Source organism: Helianthus annuus, chromosome 2 (assembly GCF_002127325.2).
Source record: "Helianthus annuus cultivar XRQ/B chromosome 2, HanXRQr2.0-SUNRISE, whole genome shotgun sequence".
NCBI classification, from domain to species: Eukaryota; Viridiplantae; Streptophyta; class Magnoliopsida; order Asterales; family Asteraceae; genus Helianthus; species Helianthus annuus.
The window spans coordinates 49,730,547-49,752,496 of NC_035434.2; the positions used below are offsets into that span (position 1 = coordinate 49,730,547).

Genomic DNA, 21,950 nt, shown 5'->3' on the forward strand with positions numbered 1-21,950 from the left:
CTATTCCATAATTAGACCCCTTGAGTGGTCTAGTTAAACAGATTGATCCAAAATTCTGGTTAGGAATATCATGTGATGATATAGCTGAAAAGACTCCTTGAGTGGTCTAATTAAAGAGATCTTTTGTTGATCTAATTAAAAGGACCCTATGGTAGTCTAGCCACACTCATCACAAGTTTGATTTTTCTTCCCCTACACATTATGAAATGAACTGTGCAGACTGTGCAAGGAATTACGTAATTATGGAGGCCTACATAATTATGGAATTTAGTGCACAGAAACCACAGCGAGTTTTTTTCATGTGCCTTGAGTGAACCTTGTTCATTTCCAATTCTGATGAAGCACCCGTTGAAGAAAAATGAACTAGCTACTCATTTTTCACTTCTGAAAGAATATCCGTTGATGGAAATGAATATCCGTTTGTTTAATCCTTCATTTCCGTTCTGATGAAGAATCTGTTGAAGAAAATGGATCAACCATTCATTTTCGCTTCTGAAGAATATACGTTGATGGAAATGAATATCCGTTTGTTTAATCCTTCATTTCCGTTCTGATGAAGAATCCATTGAAGAAAATGGATCAACCATTCATTTTCGCTTCTGAAGAATATCCGTTGATGGAAATGAATATCCGTTTGTTTAATCCTTCATTTCCGTTCTGATGAAGAATCCGTTGAGGAAAATGGATCATCCATTCATATTCGCTTCTGAAGAATATCCGTTGAAGGAAATGAATATCCGTTTGAATATCCTTTTCATTTCTGTTCTGATGAAGAATCCGTTGAGGAAAATGGATCATCCATTCATTTTCGCTTCTGAAGAATATCCGTTGAAGGAACTGAATATCCGTTTGAATATCCTTTTCATTTCTGAATCTGAGGAAGCATCTGTTGAAAATGGATCATCCATTCATTTTCGCTTCTGAAGAATATCCGTTGAAGGAAATGAATATCCGTCTGATTATCCTTTTCATTTCCGTTTCTGAGGAAACATCTGTTGAAAATGACTCCGTCTGTTCATTTTCGTTTCTGAAGAATGTCCGTTAAGGAAATGATAGGATTATGCTTTGCATATCTCTAGGGGTTATTTGACACAAAGTCACAGACAGACTCCTACGAATAAATTTCGGGACGAAATTTCCTAAAGTAGGGGAGACTGTGACACCTGTGTCACTGTGACCGTCAAACAAATGCCAAACCAATGAAATTTTGTATTTCATACTTGGGAATTGTGAAAATATGTGTATCATTTGCACATATCAATTCTTGTTCGATTTCGGGCTTTAAGTCGCTTTCTGGAAGGTTATACACGATCTGATGCGTAAATATAACCAGTTTAATGCAACAAACACTCCGGAATAGTGACATAGGCTTAACATACCTTAAATAACCTTTACATAACTTAGAAATAAGTTTTGGATGGTTTGGTATGCCGAAATCAAGTTTATTCGATCGCAGGGACTATTTGTGTCAAACTGCGAAACTATACTGATTCGTATGTTGTCGAACAGTCCGGAACTTGATCATAAGTTAAACATACCATATATAACCTAAATATGGCTTAGAAATAAGCTTTGATAGGTTCGGTGTGTGAAAACATGCTTATATGATCTTACAGGGACTAAAAGTGTCAAAAACGGCGTAAGTTTGCATTTTCGCGCATATCTTACGTTCTGGACACATCTGGACATCCAAAATTTTTGTACACACTAAAATATTTTTATTTTAGTGATCGCCATGCAAAAATTCCATTCGTCGCTTAATTTGGATCGTTTTCGCGTCCGTTCGAGTTTCGTCGTAAATAACCGAACAACGTGACCGTACGACCAAACGAACCGACATCCGAGATATTTTTGAGCATGTTTTGAGTCCCCTATGCTTTAACTTCATTTTACAGCCTTGAAATGAGGTTAACGGGGTTTAAACGCATCGAAAAAGGCTTTAAACACGTGCAGGGACCATTTCTGTCAATTTTGAAACTTTGCTGAACCTGATACATGCTAGCGTAGCGCGAGCCCTAAGGCCTATGCCCTAGCGCTACGCGAGCGCCTCATCTGGGCAGAAAGTGTGTTTTCAGCATCTGTTTGCAAATTCAGGTGCTGTTTTGGTAAATTCTTGGTGTGTTGAGCAAGTTTAAGTGCTCTCCAAGGCTTTGCACCTGCTCCTAACACTTGTATGGATGAGATTTATTCCTTAATGGCTAAACAAACCACTTGTGATGATCCTAGAGCATCACCACAAGTATAAATAGCCCATCCATTTCATTCATTCCTTGCTCATTCTTCTCATTCCTCTCTTCACATCTGCTTTGGAGCTCTCTCTCAAGCATTTGGGACTTGTCTTCTTTGTAGAAAAGATAGCAAGGACTATTGTGAGCCTTCTTTCATTCTTTTTCTTGCTTTTTCCTTATGTAGTGCAGAAAGTCAAACAGTTTGGCCAACAGTTTGACTTTCGGTTTTGACCATCAATTGGTCAAGTCAAAGTTCAATTGAACTTTGAAACGTGATTGTAATCACGATAGTTATAATCCTTCGCGATTATAACCGCTGATTACCACGTTATCTAGTTGTAGTGTCGAGTCAAAGTTTCGGTCAAAATGCGTTTTAGCACGCATTTTGCAACGGAACTACTTTAGGGTATCAAAACACTTTGTTTTGATACCAAATCAGTAGGTTAAACATGTTTTGACATGTTTAACACGACACTATTAGTTTGTGCTTGTTTACGGTCGTGAGGTAAGCGGTCTAAACCACCGCTTAGCCTTTCGAACCCGACCCGTTTGGTCGATCTTTAGGATCCGACCAAGCTTAGTTAGTGATTATAGTTGCATAGGGAATAACCACTGAGGTTATACCTTATGATCACATAGGATTGGTTAGTCATTTGCTTGTTAGCTTGTATGCCCATAGGAAATGACCAAAATGCCCTTTTGAAGCTAAAATCCGTATTTTTGCCTATGTGAACATATTTTTGACAAGTAATCTGATTTAGTAACATGTTTAGGGATAATTGGGCATGTAAGACTTGGCATAGCACATAGTTAACCATCCGAACATAGTTTTACGCTAACGACGCCTTATAGTAGCTTATGTTACCATAACGTGTCGAAACGGGTCAAAAGCACTTAGGTAGGCCTTTCAATCAGAATGTAGGGTCTATTAAATCATACCATATGAGTTCAATTACTCATTTGATTTATAGAACCTCATTCTATCCTATCTCCCGATTTAGGTCCGGTTATTTACATAGTTACCTATATAGGGTGCCGTTTGATTCCCTGATCACTCTAGCTTTGCTTGGTTGTTGTTCAAGACTTCTAAGCACCCTCAGGTGAGTACATAGTCCCCTCTTTTACTGTTTTCAAACTGTTTTGGGGTGGAACACATGTGCCTACTTGATACTTTCATGTTTCCCATGTTTTTATATCATATACTTACTATGTTCAATAGTACATTATTAGTACACGATTTCATTATGTTTTGCTATGTATGTTCACTTAACATGCTAGCACATTGATTTCCATATACTTCATTTTGTCGCATATGCTCATCCAGCATATGGACACATTGTTTTACATTTTGAACCTTTGTAACCATATGATCATTTGAACCGTTGTAACCATTTGATCATATGAACCGTTGGTAACCATTTGACTATGTGAACCGTTAGTAACCATTGATTATGTGAACCGTTTATAACCGTTGACTAGATGATCCGTTGGATTATGTGAACCGTTTGTAACCATTTGACTATGTGAACCGTTCGTGACTATTTGACTATGTGAACCGTTTGTAACCGTTGATTGACACGAACTGTTTGAATCTGTTTGAACTGTTGGGTTAGGGAAGTGATTAGGTAACGGGGCGGGTATAATGTGTTAAAAGCATGGTGGATACGCCGCTGGTACTTCCTATATATAAGTTCTTTTAATACATTATATATCGTTGCGTTATCTAGATCACTTGGGCAATGGTAAACAAAACAAAGTTGTAATACAAGGTTTTCCAACAATATATTATACTATTCGAGTTTTATTCCATAAACGATTTACAAATCTGGATTTTATTAAACAAATGTTTTGGGGTTAAGAATCATGGCTACGAGATTTTTTTTATAAAATATAACCAATTTGATTTGAGTTGGTTATTTATGTCGCAATACTATACTTTTCAAAACAAGGTTTTTAAATAAGTATTGCAATATGTAAAACGAGTCATGAATCTGAAACTCATACAAAACCTATGTAGTCGCCAGCATTTTTATGCTGACGTACCTATTTTCACATGTGTTTCAGGTACATTAGTTGATGGCATTTGATGATGATATTGGTGTATTCTCACATAGGAATGGACAAGGCCTTAGCGACTTTAAAACTTGGAGGATAATAGTTATATTTATCAAATTTGTATCAAAACATTTAGTTCAATAATTCAATAAAACGAAACTATTTATTCCATGGTTGTGAAACAATGATTCTGTTGCAACACTCCCCGACGTTTCCGCCACGGTTTGTTGTTTTAACGTGGTCGGGGTGTGACAAGACTACAAAGTAAGCGGCTCAGGAGGCGATTGCCTACGAGGATACTGCGGCATCGGCCTCTCGTGTCTCTGCGGTGGACGCTGGCGATGACTGGGATCAATCTGCGCCATGACATCCGCAGCTGGATGTCCCTCAGGTGGTTGTACCCGTGGGCCTTGCCTAATCGGCTCCCAACCATAATGCTCAGTGTAAGAAACAATGCCCGCTTGCTGTAGCTCCCGCATACCAAAGATGATGGTCTTCAGTCCTTCATATAAAAGCCTAGGTTATACTTATCAAACACCCCCAAATTCAATGCAAGACCGGTGATATATGGACCCATATCCAAAGCAGCTCGGCGACCTCCTCTACGCCCCCTACTATGCGAATCAGCTAACACTTTTGCCAAATTCATCTCTCGGTTCTCCACCCGACACATCAGAATAAACAACTCGATCCAGTTTGCTTTGTTCTCACCCGATTTCTGCCCCACCAGAGTAGTCGACAATATTTTCAACACATATCTATATACCAGATTACGAACCGAAGTAATCAGGTTCGTCAATGCAAACGGGTGGTCGGAAATTGTACTCCAAAAACGACGTAGCTCTACCGCCCCAACACTGTACTCTCTATCAATAGAGTACGCCCCTCTCAAACTGGTGGAAAAACCGGTCTCCTTAACCTCCTCCTCTGTATAGAAACCAGAAGCAACTGCAAACCGAGCCATGTTCATCTGAAACACTTTTCTACCCAAGCTAAACGACACAACTTTATCCTTAGCAAACTTCCCCTCTTTATGCTTCCACGTACTGTGGAACTCCAGAACTAACTCCTCATACTGATCCAAAGCGCAATCTATCATCATTCTCAACCTTGGACCCAAGAGATCCAACACCTCCAGTCTTGAGCCTATATCATCCAACCAACCCCAATCGATGCTCCTATGCTGAAATAGATCAGTATTCTTTAGTCTATCATATTTCTTCCATTCATTAGTATCTAATGCAAACTGTAGCAATGGATGGTCAGCTCTGTTATTTATTTTGCATATCGGAATTCGTTCGGGAGCCCTATATTTAATTTGCCTTAGTCTCCAATCTCGCGTATCTGCTTGTAACGTCGGCTCCTCCCTATGACCTGGGCCCCTTTTCCGAGCCCTTTCACCACCACCTGACGAACTTCCTGCTGCTGCCATATCTACAAAACAAGTATTCAACAAGACAAAACAGGCAGATAATCAGTAGTCACAAACTATTTTTGGTATTTTTAATTTTTTAAATTTTGTTGGATTTTTGAAAAATTTTTCTAATATAAAAAAATAGAATAACCGTATAGCATTTCATTTGCGGTTTAATTCTGAAAATAAAGTTGAATGAAAAACAACCGGATTACCTTTTACAATTGCTAAGAAATAACTAAACTCGCCTGAATAGAGATTGAGTACGGGCGAGCCTAATTAAGTTGTACGTGCAAGTAAACCCTTAATTTACTAAACTAGACTCGAACTCGACTAAAGCGACTAAGACTACACTCTAACTTGGACTCAATGTACAGTACCCCCTCCCGGCACCTTAATTGTCCTCAATTAAACTCAAGTGCCTACCAAACTGACATTGAAGTCCAACCTTGCTTAAATTCAGCAGTGTATTAGTTTAAAACAAATTTTAGCGTTGAAAAATTCCGCCTAGTTAAAGGAGGTTTTTATCTTTGCAAAAATTCCGATTCAAAGTGCAAGGTTGAAACTTCAGGCGTCAATGTACTACCTACCATTCAACATTCAGCAAATCAATTTCAATGTCCCAAACCAACAAGCATTCGCACCCAATAACGACATTAACTCAGCCTATAGATATCACAACTTGAAACAAGGACCTAATATCAAAACGACAATGTTATCTCAAGAAAATGTAATACCATGCACAAAACCCCAATCCAACCATCCGCACCACTCGATTAGACTAAAGGTACTAGCTAATTAGACAACTAACCCGACACACAAGACCACCAAACTGACTCGACTAGACTGCAAAACCTACTCGAAACAGACCCGATTGACTCGACAAACGAACCGACAAAACTGACTTGACTCCATACGAACTAAGACTGACTCAACCGACCCAACATAAAAGACCACATAACTTACACAAACTAACCTATACAAAGACTCTAAACAACGTGTATGAGAAAAGAATCATAATGACATACCTGAGTGCCGGAACTTTGCAAAGAAAACAAAAATTTCGTCGATAGTGGGTCCCCAAGTTGAACGATTCAACGATTAATAGTTGGTTCTCTTCAGTGGGTTTTGTTAAGTAATGAAATCCGATCACAAGGGTGGAAAAATGGTGCGATATGGTGGTCTAGTGGGTGAGATATGGTGGTAAGAGGGGTAATCGGCGATGGGTATCGATGGCTTAGGGTGTGAAATGATTTTGGGGAAGAAAGAAGCAGGTACAAGGGTTTAAACGAGTAGGCATAGCATCGCGCTACGCGACGATGGGTGGGTCAGGTTGTGGCGTAATGCCACAGGGTGGTTCAAAAAATGGGGTTCATGTTGGAGGTCGCGTAGCGCCAGGGGTGGATCCAAGTATGGTCGCGTAGCGCGATGGCTAGGTTCAGGATGACTTTTTGGCCTATGGTGGCGTCGCGCGACAAGGAGGTCTATATGGCCTTGGCGTGACGCGACAGGTTGTTTTTCACAGTAAGTTGCGTAAAAATCCAAGTTTCATGCCTTAGAATTTTTCCTAAGTGTTACCCAACCTTCCCAAATTTTTTCTAACATAGGGGCTTACCTGGAATGTCGTTTTCTTCGCAAATTCAGCTCCTTGTTGAACTTGATTCCTGCAAAATACTCAAACACGCAAAACAAAGACACGACACACTACGACAAATTATGTTAGCTACGAAACGACTCAAAAATGACACGAAACAAACTATACAAACTCTACACTTGAGATTGCTCTCTAAACGGTGATGTTCGGAAGATCTTCGAGAGGAGTTTCCTCTTTCTCGGTGTTGTTAATCGGCCCTCCTAAGTAATTCTTTAAATGGTGGCCATTCAATTTCCATGAGCTTTCACTAGCTTTATCGTATAGCTCAATCGCACCATGCGGAAACACTTCCTTCATGACATACGGTCCCGTCCACTTCAACTTCAACTTCCCAGGAAACAACTTAAACCTCGAATTATAGAGGAGCACTTTATCACCAACTTTAAACTCCTTCAACCCTTTAAGCTTTCTATCATGCAACGCTTTTGTTTTCTTTTTGATACTCCAAGAACGCTCATACGCCGCATCTCTAAGTGCTTCTAACTCATGGATTTGGAAATATCTTCTCCTAGCCGTGGGAGTAAGATCTAAATTCACGGTTTTAAGAGCCCAAAACGCTCGGTGCTCCAATTCTACCGGAAGATGGCAAGCTTTGCCATATACGATCATGAAGGGTGTGGTCCCTAGAGGTGTTTAGTAGGCGGTACGGAATACCCACAAAGCATCATCAAGCTTGTCCGACCAATCCTTACGACTTTTTCCTACCGTTTTCTCAAGAATTTTCTTTACTCCCCTTTTCGCATTTTCTACTTGACCGTTTGTTTGTAGATGGTACGCGGTAGACAAATGGTGAGTAACTCCATATCTCTCCAATGCTTTCTCCATCACGGAATTACAAAAGTGTGCTCCTCAGTCACTAATAAGGGCTTTGGGAGTACCGAAACGCGTGAACAACTTCTTCAAGAATCTCACCACCACTTGGGCGTCGTTGGTAGGCAAAGTTTGAGCTTCCACCCATTTTGAAACGTAGTCGATTGCCACAAGGATGTACCTATTCCCACTCGAAGGACGGAAAGGTCCCATGAAATCAATGCCCCATAAGTCAAAGATTTCGAGTACTTGAATGGGATTTTGGGGCATTTCATTCTTGGATGAGATGTTGCCGGTACGTTGGTAAGCATCGCAAGTCCTAACAAATTCTTGAGCATCCTCGAATACCGTAGGCCAAAAGAAACCGCAATCGTAGACTTTTTGTCCGCTAGTGTGCGCACTATGATGACCTCCCATCAACCCCTCATGCACATGCCTAAGAATATCCAAACCCTCATCCTTGCTAACGCACTTTGATGTATACAAAATGCAACATATAAATTACATCAATTGTAGCATAAAACTAACCTTTTTTAGTACTAATGTTGGAAAAGGTGTGCTTTTGTCTTCCTTTTGTATTTTCAGGATTATATGAGCTCAAATTAACAAAAGAAGCAAAACGACAGCTAAATCTAACATAAATACAAGAAAAGGAATAAACGTGGCATGCCTAACCCCTCGACAGCATCTTCCCAAGCAAAAACAAGAGAACAGAAGACTGAACATGCCCCGTGCTCAATGAGCACGGGGGCATGCCCAAGTGTTAGCAGAAAAGACAAAGTTGTAGAAGCTTCTATCACCCACCACAGGGGCGTGCCCAGCGGACACGGGGCCGTGGCCAACTCTAAGATTCGCAAAATCTGAGGAAATCTTGATAGTACAGATACGCTTCTGCACACGAGGTCGTGCTCAGCTGACATGGGGGCGTGGTCAACTAATGCAGACAAACTGTAATTAATGAAGAAAGAGAAGAGGGATGGACATGGGGCCGTGCCCAATGGACACGGGGCATGCCCGAGCTTCTGTTCAGGCTATAAATAGGGGTGCTTGGCTCACTTGCAAATCATCCCTTGGCACACCACCTCTCTCACACTTCACCCACACTCCACCACGACCACAACACCATCATGCACCACCATCATCCATCATAGAGTGTGTGAGTAGTCTCGGGGCCCAAGATTGATTGTAAGAGTTCTTGACAATCAAAGGCCATGTTTGCCTAAGTTGTCACACCCCGACAACGTAAAACATCAAATCGTGGGGGAAACGTCGGGGAGTGTTGTAACAGAATTATTGTTCCACAACCAAGGTAATTTAAATAATATTTTATTCATCACCCAAGGGTGGAATGCATTGTTTCAAACGAGAACCCACAAGTTACATTGTCTTAAAATAAAAAAAAAAAGAAACAAAGTACATAACAAGTTCTAACTAGTCTAGATCCATTTTATCGTCACTAAGGCCCAAGTCCATCCTAGTGTATCACGATCATCCTATGCATTAGCTCCTGAAACACATGTGAAAATAGGTACGTCAGCATAAAAATGCCTGTGAGATACAAAGGTTTTGTGAAAATAGGATTCATGACTTAGGTTTAAGAAAATGTTTAATGAAAACTTGTCATGAATCTAGTTTAAGTGTTTGCTTATAAAATGTTTGAAAAGCGATAACAAAATCAGTTAATATGTATGTATAAAAGAATGATGTATGGTTAAAAGAATAACCAAGTAAAAATAAGTTGTATGGAGTAAATTGTTTTGTAAAACAAAGTCTTGTGAAAAATATGTTATTTGTGTAAAAATGTATAAGTCCCAAACTAAACGAGTTAAATAACGCTATGACATGTAATACAATACAAGCACTTATATATAGGAAGTACCAGCGGCGTATCCACCATGCTTGTAGCATACTACACACATATCGTTACTTAAGTCACTTAAACAAACCACCAAAGCATATAGTTCATGTTCAAACCAATCATCAAATGTCCTTGTCTAAACCATTGTCAATGTTTAAAACCCAAAATGTAGTCATGTAGTTATGTGTAAACAAAAGTTATGTATGGTAAGTAACAAAATAAGAATACTTAACCATAAGTAAAAAGGAACAAAACAAAGTATTTTGAACAAATCAAAAAGTTATGTTTTGCCAAGTAGAAAACTTGTTTTATTGATACAAACATTTATGTGGTAAGATAACGCATTACATTCAAGCCTTGAGACAGCATGATAACCTTAGAGTAAAGGTTATCAAAGTAAAAATGTTCACGGATTCAGTCATTCCTTTCACCCAAACAAACCTAGGGTGTCAGGAACGAGATTTGTCAAGTCCTATGGTACCATTACTTACTATCGAGCGGCGTAGCTAATGTTAATAAATGTAGTAAAGAACCGTTTATACAAACCAAATGTCATACCAAATGCAAACAAATTATGTGAAAACAATGTACTAAGTATGCTAAGTAACATACAAAGCAGAAAAGTCATGTAAATCAATGTGCTAGCATGTTAAATGAACATACATAGCAAAAGAAATGAAATGTAAAACAATGTGCTTAGCATGTCAAGTAAACATACATAGCAAAACATAATGAAATCATGTACTAATAGTGTACTAATGAACATAGTAAGTATATGGTATGAAAACATGAAAAAGCACGAAAGTAACAAGTAGGCACATGTGTTTCACCCCAAAATGTTTGGAAAACAGTAAAAGAGGGGTCTATGTACTCACTTGAGATTGCTTAGAAGTCGTAGGATAACCACCAAGCAATGCTAGAAGATCACGGAATCAAACGGCACCTATATAGGTATCTACATTAATAAACGGACCTATCGGAGGATCGGGTAGTACGAGGGTTCGTAAACCAAATAAGTATGGGAACTTATGTAATATGGTTTGACAAAGCCTACACACTAAAACGAAACTTATCCTAAGTGCTTTTGACCCGTTACGACCCGTTTAGGTAGCTTATGCTACTTTAACGCGTCGTTTGCGTAAAACGCGTTTGAAATGCCTAACTAGCCCTATGACAAGCAAGATATGCCTTAACATGCTTAATATTGTTGCTAAATCAGTTTAGGTGTCAAAAATTATGTTACATAGGTTTAAAATGAATTTAACGTAAAAAGGGCATTTTGGTAATTTACCTAAGGCATAAAAGCTACTTATCATACAACTACTTAAACGTCGTGACCATAAGGTATAACCTCGGAAGGTTATTCCCTATACAACTATGGTCACCTAAAATGCTTGGTCGGATCCTAATGATCGACCAAATGGGTCGGGTTCGTAAGCATAAGCGATTGATTAGATCGCTTACCTTTACGACCCTAAACAAGCACAAATCTAAAAGCGACGAGCTAAACATGCTAGAACATGTTTAGTAATGTTAGAAAACAGGTTTGGTATTAAAACAAACGGTTTTAATACCCTAGAGTAGTTTCGTTAAAATACGCGAGAACGCATTTTGGCCTAAACTACGACTCGTCACTGAGCCTAGATAACGTGGTAATCAGTGGGTATAGTTACTAGGAACTATAACCATCGTGATTACGCTCACGTTATAAAGTTCAAACGAACTTCGCATTGACCATAAACTGGTCAATGCAGAAAGTCAAACAAAGTTTGACTTTCGAACTCGAAAAGCAATAAAAGAACGAAGGAATACTTACAAAGGGTCCCCGCAAGCTTTGATTTCTCAAGTATTCTCAGGTATGAAGTGGTTTAGTACTCCAACTTAGAGAAATCTCAAGAAATCAAGTGGGTTTTGCAAGTGAAAGGTGAGGGGTATTTATAGGAAAACCAAGACCGTTAGGATCGTTCCTCGATAAACGTGCTTCGATCTTGGCCGTACACATGGGCCCCTTGTTTTAGAATACCATTAGAGCCCATAGAAATGCCCCAAAACCATTTGCAAGTGGTTTGGAAGTGCTAAACAGCTGCAAACAGCTGTTTGCAACAATTTTGCTGATCTGGGAGGCTGACGCGCCCCGCGTAAGAATTACACACAAACTCACGCGGGCCGCCTGGGCATAGTTTCCAGAATTTGCAGTTTAGTCCCTGAACTTGAAAAACATGCATTTCGGCCCATTTTTGGCACGTTTAAGCCCCGTTAACCTCATTTCAAGGCTCTAAAATGATGTTAAAGTATAGGGAACCCAAAACATGCTCAAAAATATCTCGGATGTCGGTTCGTTTGGTCATACGATCGCGATGTTCGCTTAATTACGACGGAATGCGCATAAGCGCGAAAAACGATCCAAATTGCGCGACGAATGGATTTTTCTCATGCCAAACATTAAAACATAATATTTTAATGCTTACATAAATTTTTGGATGTCCGGAAGTATTCAGAACGTAAGTTATGCACGAAAGTGCAAACTTATGCACTTTTTGACGCTTTTAGTCCCTGAATGAGCATAAAGTTTATTTTAGCACACCAAACCCCTCAAAGCCTATTTCTAAGCTATGTAAAGGATATTTAAGGTGTGTTTAACTTATGATCATGTTCCGGAATGTTCATTACAGTTCAGATTGGCATACTTTCGCAGTTTGTCAATTTTAGTCCCTGTAAGCGAATAAACTAGATTTTGCCATACCAAAGCCTCTAAAACTTATTTCTAAGTTATGTAAAGGTTATTTAAGGTATGTTAAGCATAAATTGATGTTCCGGAGTATTTGTTGCATATAACTGATTACGTTTTCGCACCAGTTTGCGTATAATTCTCTAGAAAGCGATATAGAGTTTGAAATCGAATAAAAGTCAAAACATGAAAAACATCAAACATAAACAAACAAACATAGGGATCAAATAACTTTATTTCATTGATAACTGAACTGTTTACAATGATTGTAAGCACAGATGTCACAGTCTCCCCTACTTGTGGAAATTTCGTCCCGAAATTTGTTTAGAGGAAACTCGTGAGAAAAGATGTGGATATTTCGCCTTCATTTGATCTTCACGTTCCCAAGTAAACTCAGGTCCACGTTTAGATTCCCAGCGAACTTTAACCAACGGAATGCGCTTGCGTTTTAGCCATTTGACTTCACGATCCATAATTTCCACAGGTTTCTCAACAAAATGTAGTGTTTTATCAACACGAATTTCGTCAAGTGGTATGTGGAGGTTCTCATCAGCTAAACACTTTTTGAGATTGGATACGTGGAAAGTTGGATGAACATTTCCAAGTTCAGGAGGTAATGCAAGTCTGTAGGCTACCTTACCGATTCTTTCGACGATCTTGAATGGTCCAACGTATCTAGGTGCAAGTTTTCCTTTCTTTCCAAATCTGATCACACCTTTCCAAGGTGAGACCTTAAGTAATACACGATCACCGATTTGGAATTCTAAGGGCTTGCGTCGTAGGTCCGCGTAACTCTTTTGACGGCTTCGAGCTGCCTGTAAGTTATCACGAACTTTCTTAACCTTGTCAGTTGTCTTTAGAATGAGGTCAGGTCCAGTAAGCTGAGCCTCACCTATTTCATTCCAGCAGATAGGTGAACGACATTTTCGACCATAGAGAGCCTCGAAAGGAGCCATGTTGATGCTGGAGTGATAACTATTGTTGTAGGAGAATTCAATCAATGGAAGATGTGAATCCCAACTACCACCAAAATCGATCACACAAGCTCTAAGCATATCCTCCAAAGTCTGGATTGTTCTTTCAGTTTGGCCATCAGATTGTGGATGATAAGCTGTGCTCAGATTGAGTTGGGTCCCCATAGCAGATTGCATGGTTCTCCAAAATCGAGAAGAGAAGCGAGCATCTCTGTCAGAAATAATGTTCAAAGGAACACCATGTCGAGATACAATTTCATCCACGTAGATTTTAGACAGATCTTCAGCAGATAGATTCTCACGGATCAGCAGGAAATGCGCTGACTTTGTAAGACGATCAACAACTACCCAGATGGCATCATGACCTTTCTTAGTGCGCGGAAGTTTAGTAATGAGATCCATAGCGATGTTTTCCCATTTCCAAACTGGAATCTCTGGTTGCTCTAAAAGACCAGCAGGATGTTGGTGTTCAGCCTTAACCTTAAGACAAGTAAGGCATTTTGAAACGTATAAGGCAATGTCTTTCTTCATACCAGGCCACCAATACTGAGTACGAAGATCCTTATACATTTTGTCTGAGCCAGGATGAATAGAATAACGAGACTTATGGGCCTCATTCATAAGCAAAGCGCGAAGATCATCTTGGCTTGGGACCCATAAACGGTCCATGAAGTAATACGATCCATCTTCCTTCAGCACAAGATCAGGCTTAATGTGATAGGGTAATTCCTTACCCATCAAGTCTTGTGAAACACAAGCATGCTGTGCCTGAGAAATGCGGGCTTGAATATCAGATCGAGCTTGAATAGCAGATTGAACACGAACACAATGAAGCACAGTACGTTCCTTACGACTTAATGCGTCAGCCACAACATTCGCTTTACCAGGATGGTAGCGAATTTCACAATCATAGTCGTTTAGGAGTTCGACCCAACGTCTTTGCCTCATGTTGAGTTCTTTCTGGTTGAAGATATGCTGAAGACTTTTGTGGTTAGTGAAAACCACGCATTTTGTACCGTACAAATAGTGTCTCCAGATTTTGAGAGCAAAGACAACTGCACCCAACTCAAGATCATGAGTGGTGTAGTTTCTCTCATGTACCTTCAATTGTCTAGATGCGTAGGCTATGACTTTGTTCCTTTGCATCAGAACACAGCCAAGACCCAATTTCGATGCATCACAGTAGACAACAAAATCATCATTGCCCTCAGGCAAAGTTAGAATAGGTGCATCACAAAGCTTCTGCTTCAAGGTCTGAAACGCTTCTTCTTGCTTAGAACCCCATTCAAAGGGTTTGTTCTTCTGAGTTAGAGCAGTTAGAGGAACCGCAATCTTTGAGAAGTTCTCGATGAAGCGGCGGTAATAACCCGCAAGACCAAGAAAAGAACGAACCTCAGTAGGAGTAGTAGGCGTAACCCAATCCTTAATCGCACTGATCTTGGAGGGATCTACATGAATACCTTGTTCGTTGACAATATGTCCTAAAAATTGAACTTCCTTAAGCCAAAATTCACACTTGGAGAACTTGGCAAAAAGTTGCTCTTTCTTTAGGAGTTCCAGAGTAAGACGAAGATGGCGCTCGTTATCAGCTCGCGTCTTAGAATAAATCAAGATATCATCAATGAAAACGATGATGAACTTATCTAAATAAGGCTTGCAGACCCTATTCATTAAGTCCATGAAAACAGCAGGAGCATTGGTCAAACCGAATGGCATGACAGTGAACTCATAATGCCCATATCGAGTGCGGAATGCTGTTTTGGGAATATCCTCTTCATGCACACGAAGTTGATGATACCCAGAACGAAGGTCAATCTTCGAAAAGCAAGTAGCACCCTGTAACTGGTCAAAGAGATCATCAATGCGAGGTAGGGGATATCGATTCTTGATGGTAAGCTTATTCAGCTCACGATAATCGATACACATTCTGAAGGATCCATCCTTCTTCTTGACAAAAAGAACGGGAGCACCCCAAGGTGAAAAGCTAGGACGGATAAAACCTTTGTCAGAAAGCTCATGAAGCTGCTTAGATAGCTCTTGCATCTCAGACGGTGCAAGACGATACGGAGCTCTGGCAATAGGATTTGCACCAGGCACGAGATCGATACGGAACTCGACTTGGCGTGCTGGGGGTAGACCAGGCAACTCTTCAGGAAACAGCTCCTGATAATCCCGAACAACAGTGATATCTTGAATAGGCTTACCTTGGTCTTTATCTGCCGTAACATGTGCCAAGAAGGCCACATAGTTCTTTCGCAGATACTTCCGAGCTTGAAAACAAGACATAAGCTTGAGGCTACTAGCAGGTTTTTCACCACGAACCTGTAGGATCTCACCTGACGAAAGCGGAATTCGAACAATCTTCTCAAAGCAAACTACCTCTGCGCGATGCTTAGCTAGCCAATCCATACCCACAATAATGTCGAAGCTTCCAAGATGCATAGGGGTGAGGTCAATAGGAAAGAGATGGTTGCTAAGGTTCAATTGGCAGTTGCGAAGAACAGAATCAAGAACAACGGGTTCACCATTCGCAACTTCAACAGTCAAGGGCTTACCTAGTTTCGTTCTAGACACGCGAAGCAAAGGCTCAAAAGATAATGACACAAAACTCTTATCGGCCCCTGAGTAAAAAAGAACAGACGCATGTTGATTATTAACAAAGAACGTACCGTTTACCACTTCATTGTCTGCCTGTGCCTCAGCAGCATTCATATTAAAAACTCGACCTCGAGCTGGACCCTGGTTCTGAACTGCATTGATCAATCTTGGGCACTGATTTCGATAGTGGGTCAAATCCCCACAGTTGTAACAAGAACCTGGTGGGAAGTGAGGTCGCGCTGCTTGACCTTGTTGCTAAGCAAGAGGCCGGGCAACTTGTTGAGCCGGGTTTTGAGCTGCCCGATTCTGATTGACAGGAAAGCGGCATGCAGCAGCGAGATGGCCAGATCTTCCGCAGTTGGTGCATTGACGGCACTGGTGGTGTGGTTGATGATGTCCGTTACACTTGTTGCACAGAGGTGCATTGCCAAAGTATGGTTTCTTGGCAAGAGGTTGCGCAGGTTGATTTTGAGCAGCTTGAGCCTGAGTAGTAACGGCATAGTTCTGGGAAGCCTTCCGCTTCCTCGAACCCTTCGAAGAACCCGCATCACTCCCCTTCTTGTTCTTACCTTTCTTGCTATCCTTCTTGTCAGAATCCTGCTTCTTACCCTTCTTGTCACCATTTCTATGCAACTTACCCTTTCGAATCTGAGATTCAGTCAACGTTGCAGATAGTTCGATTGCCTGACGAACAGTGGTAGGTTTACTACCGGTAACTATGTCTTGCACAGAGTCAGGTAGACCATCAATGTATCTCTCGATAGCCTTGTCAAGTAGGGTAACCATCGTTGGGCAAAACAAACTCAACTCTTCGAACCTGTCAGTATACGCCCGGTGCTCGCCACTAAACTGCTTTAGATCATCAAACTCCCTTTCCAGCGCTCGCAATTCATGACGAGGACAGAACTCACTCATCATGAGAGTCCTTAACTCAGCCCATGTTTGTGCTAAAGCGACTTCAACACCACGATCTCTCATAACCCCGTTCCACCATGTCAACGCCCTCTTCTGAAAAACACTAGAAGCAAACTCAACTTTGCGATTATCAGGACACTGAACATGACGAAAAGTATTCTCAATGCTCTCAAACCATTGAAGGAGCCCAATTGCCCCCTCAGTACCACTGAACTTGAGTGGTTTAGCCGAATTGAAGCTCTTGAAGTTACAAGGAGCGTTCTGGTTGATGTTGGCTTGGTTAAACTGAGCAATAAGATTCGGGAACGCAGCAGCCATATGCTGTGCGATGATTTCTGCCAGTTCGGCATTAGGTAGCTGATTTTCGCGTCGAGGAGGCATGCTAAAAAGAGGAAAACATGAGAGGAAACGAGTGAGATGATTAAATGAAAAGAACGAGATGAAACAAAATCAACAAAGCAAGGATGGTGGTCATTCGTCCGTATCACAAAGCAAACAAATGACACACAGTGACTAATCAAAGTAAATGGGTCCATAAATAATGCTTTGCGAAGACATGCTCGCCTATAAGTGAACACTCACCCTAGGAGTTCCCAGGTAAGAGTGACTGGTCCGATTATGTGGATTTGTACGAACACTCTAGCCTTAGACAGAAAACCCAGGGTACAGGCATTCACTCTTCCAGTTTGCACGTGTTCACACTATTTAGAACCCAAAACTTTGACGGGATTTTGAAAACTTGGAAGGCACAAGGCCAAAAGAATCATTAAAACAATGATAAAATTTCAAAATCAATTTGAAAAATCAAAAGGGTTCAAAACCATATAATAAATCATTTGAAAAATAGAGGATTGTTTTTCAAAAATCGTTTTAGAAATCTGGGTTCTTGTTTTGATGATCACCTAAGGATAGGTGAAGTGCATGTTTTAAAATCTAAACACAAGACAACTTGTGTTGGGGTCCTAGAAAGGTTATAGTCTAGGTCAAAGCATTACTAATAACCTAATTCCCTATAACCATTGGCTCTGATACCAACTCTTCTGTCACACCCCGACCACGTAAAACATCAAATCGTGGCAGAAACGTCGGGGAGTGTTGTAACAGAATTATTGTTCCACAACCAAGGTAATTTAAATAATATTTTATTCATCACCCAAGGGTGGAATGCATTGTTTCAAACGAGAACCCACAAGTTACATTGTCTTAAAATAAAAAAAAAGAAACAAAGTACATAACAAGTTCTAACTAGTCTAGATCCATTTTATCGTCACTAAGGCCCAAGTCCATCCTAGTGTATCACGATCATCCTATGCATTAGCTCCTGAAACACATGTGAAAATAGGTACGTCAGCATAAAAATGCCTGTGAGATACATAGGTTTTGTGAAAATAGGATTCATGACTTAGGTTTAAGAAAATGTTTAATGAAAACTTGTCATGAATCTAGTTTAAGTGTTTGCTTATAAAATGTTTGAAAAGCGATAACAAAATCAGTTAATATGTATGTATAAAAGAATGATGTATGGTTAAAAGAATAACCAAGTAAAGTTAAGTTGTATGGAATAAATTGTTTTGTAAAACAAAGTCTTGTGAAAAATATGTTATTTGTGTAAAAATGTATAAGTCCCAAACTAAATGAGTTAAATAACGCTATGACATGTAATACAATACAAGCACTTATATATAGGAAGTACCAGCGGCGTATCCACCATGCTTGTAGCATACTACACACATATCGTTACTTAAGTCACTTAAACAAACTACCAAAGCATATAGTTCATGTTCAAACCAATCATCAAATGTCCTTGTCTAAACCATTGTCAATGTTTAAAACCCAAAATGTAGTCATGTAGTTATGTGTAAACAAAAGTTATGTATGGTAAGTAACAAAATAAGAATACTTAACCATAAGTAAAAAGGAACAAAACAAAGTATTTTGAATAAATCAAAAAGTTATGTTTTGCCAAGTAGAAAACTTGTTTTATTGATACAAACATTTATGTGGTAAGATAACGCATTACATTCAAGCCTTGAGACAGCAGGATAACCTTAGAGTAAAGGTTATCAAAGTAAAAATGTTCACGGATTCAGTCATTCCTTTCACCCAAACAAACCTAGGGTGTCAGGAACGGGATTTGTCAAGTCCTATGGTACCATTACTTACTACTGAGCGGCGTAGATAATGTTAATGAATGTAGTAAAGAACCGTTTATACAAACCAAATGTCATACCAAATGCAAACAAATTATGTGAAAACAATGTACTAAGTATGCTAAGTAACATACAAAGCAGAAAAGTCATGTAAATCAATGTGCTAGCATGTTAAATGAACATACATAGCAAAAGAAATGAAATGTAAAACAATGTGCTTAGCATGTCAAGTAAACATACATAGCAAAACATAATGAAATCATGTACTAATAGTGTACTAATGAACATAGCAAGTATATGGTATGAAAACATGAAAAAGCACGAAAGTAACAAGTAGGCACATGTGTTTCACCCCAAAATGTTTGGAAAACAGTAAAAGAGGGGTCTATGTACTCACTTGAGATTGCTTAGAAGTCGTAGGATAACCACCAAGCAATGCTAGAAGATCACGGAATCAAACAGCACCTATATAGGTATCTACATTAATAAACGGACCTATCGGAGGATCGGGTAGTACGAGGGTTCGTAAACCAAATAAGTATGGGAACTTATGTAATATGGTTTGACAAAGCCTACACACTAAAACGAAACTTATCCTAAGTGCTTTTGACCAGTTACGACCCGTTTAGGTAGCTTATGCTACTTTAACGCGTCGTTTGCGTAAAACGCGTTTGAAACGCCTAACTAGCCCTATGACAAGCAAGATATGCCTTAACATGCTTAATATTGTTGCTAAATCAGTTTAGGTGTCAAAAATTATGTTACATAGGTTTAAAATGAATTTAACATAAAAAGGGCATTTTGGTAATTTACCTAAGGCATAAAAGCTACTTATCATACAACTACTTAAACGTCGTGACCATAAGGTATAACCTCGGAAGGTTATTCCCTATACAACTATGGTCACCTAAAATGCTTGGTCGGATCCTAATGATCGACCAAATGGGTCGGGTTCATAAGCATAAGCGATTGATTAGATCGCTTACCTTTACGACCCTAAACAAGCACAAATCTAAAAGCGACGAGCTAAACATGCTAGAACATGTTTAGTAATGTTAGAAAACAGGTTTGGTATTAAAACAAACGGTTTTAATACCCTAGAGTAGTTTGGTTAAAATACGCGAGAACGCATTTTGGCCGAAACTACGACTCGTCACTGAGCCTAGATAACGTGGTAATCAGTGGGTATAGTTACTAGGAACTATAACCATCGTGATTACGCTCACGTTATGAAGTTCAAACAAACTTCGCATTAACCATAAACTGGTTAATACAGAAAGTCAAACAAAGTTTGACTTTCGAACTCGAAAAGCAATAAAAGAACGATGGAATACTTACAAAGGGTCCCCGCAAGCTTTGATTTCTCAAGTATTCTGAGGTATGAAGTGGTTTTGTACTCCAACTTAGAGAAATCTCAAGAAATCAAGTGGGTTTTGTAAGTGAAAGGTGAGGGGTATTTATAGGAAAACCAAGACCGTTAGGATCGTTCCTCGATAAACGTGCTTCGATCTTGGCCGTACACATGGGCCCCTTGTTTTAGAATACCATTAGAGCCCATAGAAATGCCCCAAAACCATTTGCAAGTGGTTTGGAAGTGCTAAACAGCTGCAAACAGCTGTTTGCAACAATTTTGCTGATCTGGGAGGCTGACGCGCCCCGCGTAAGAATTACACACAAACTCACGCGGGCCGCCTGGGCATAGTTTCCAGAATTTGCAGTTTAGTCCCTGAACTTGAAAAACATGCATTTCGGCCCATTTTTGGCACGTTTAAGCCCCGTTAACCTCATTTCAAGGCTCTAAAATGATGTTAAAGTATAGGGAACCCAAAACATGCTCAAAAATATCTCGGATGTCGGTTCGTTTGGTCATACGATCGCGATGTTCGCTTAATTACGACGGAATGCGCATTAGCGCGAAAAACGATCCAAATTGCGCGACGAATGGATTTTTCTCATGCCAAACATTAAAACATAATATTTTAATGCTTACATAAATTTTTGGATGTCCGGAAGTATTCAGAACGTAAGTTATGCGCGAAAGTGCAAACTTATGCACTTTTTGACGCTTTTAGTCCCTGAATGAGCATAAAGTTTATTTTAGCACACCAAACCCCTCAAAGCCTATTTCTAAGCTATGTAAAGGATATTTAAGGTGTGTTTAACTTATGATCATGTTCCGGAATGTTCGTTACAGTTCAGATTGGCATACTTTCGCAGTTTGTCAATTTTAGTCCCTGTAAGCGAATAAACTAGATTTTGCCATACCAAAGCCTTTAAAACTTATTTCTAAGTTATGTAAAGGTTATTTAAGGTATGTTAAGCATAAATTGATGTTCCGGAGTATTTGTTGCATATAACTGATTACGTTTTCGCACCAGTTTGCGTATAATTCTCTAGAAAGCGATATAGAGTTTGAAATCGAATAAAAGTCAAAACATGAAAAACATCAAACATAAACAAACAAACATAGGGATCAAATAACTTTATTTCATTGATAACTGAACTGTTTACAATGATTACAAGCACAGATGTCACAGTCTCTTACATCACTTGGTGAAGACAAGCA

At 39.7% G+C, this 21,950-nt stretch overlaps 1 protein-coding gene across 1 annotated transcript; it reads right to left on the minus strand.

The window, feature by feature from the left end:
* Positions 1-7,483: 7,483 nt before the first annotated feature.
* On the minus strand, positions 7,484-7,960 carry LOC110914608. The gene has a single exon (XM_022159394.1). The coding sequence runs from the start codon at positions 7,958-7,960 to the stop codon at positions 7,484-7,486; it is 477 nt and encodes a 158-aa protein (XP_022015086.1).
* Between the last annotated feature and the right edge of the window lie 13,990 nt (positions 7,961-21,950).

Bases quoted from the DNA above. Each gene is read 5' to 3' on its own strand.
- LOC110914608 (XM_022159394.1), bottom strand. From the start codon at position 7,960: ATGATCGTATATGGCAAAGCTTGCCATCTTCCGGTAGAATTGGAGCAC.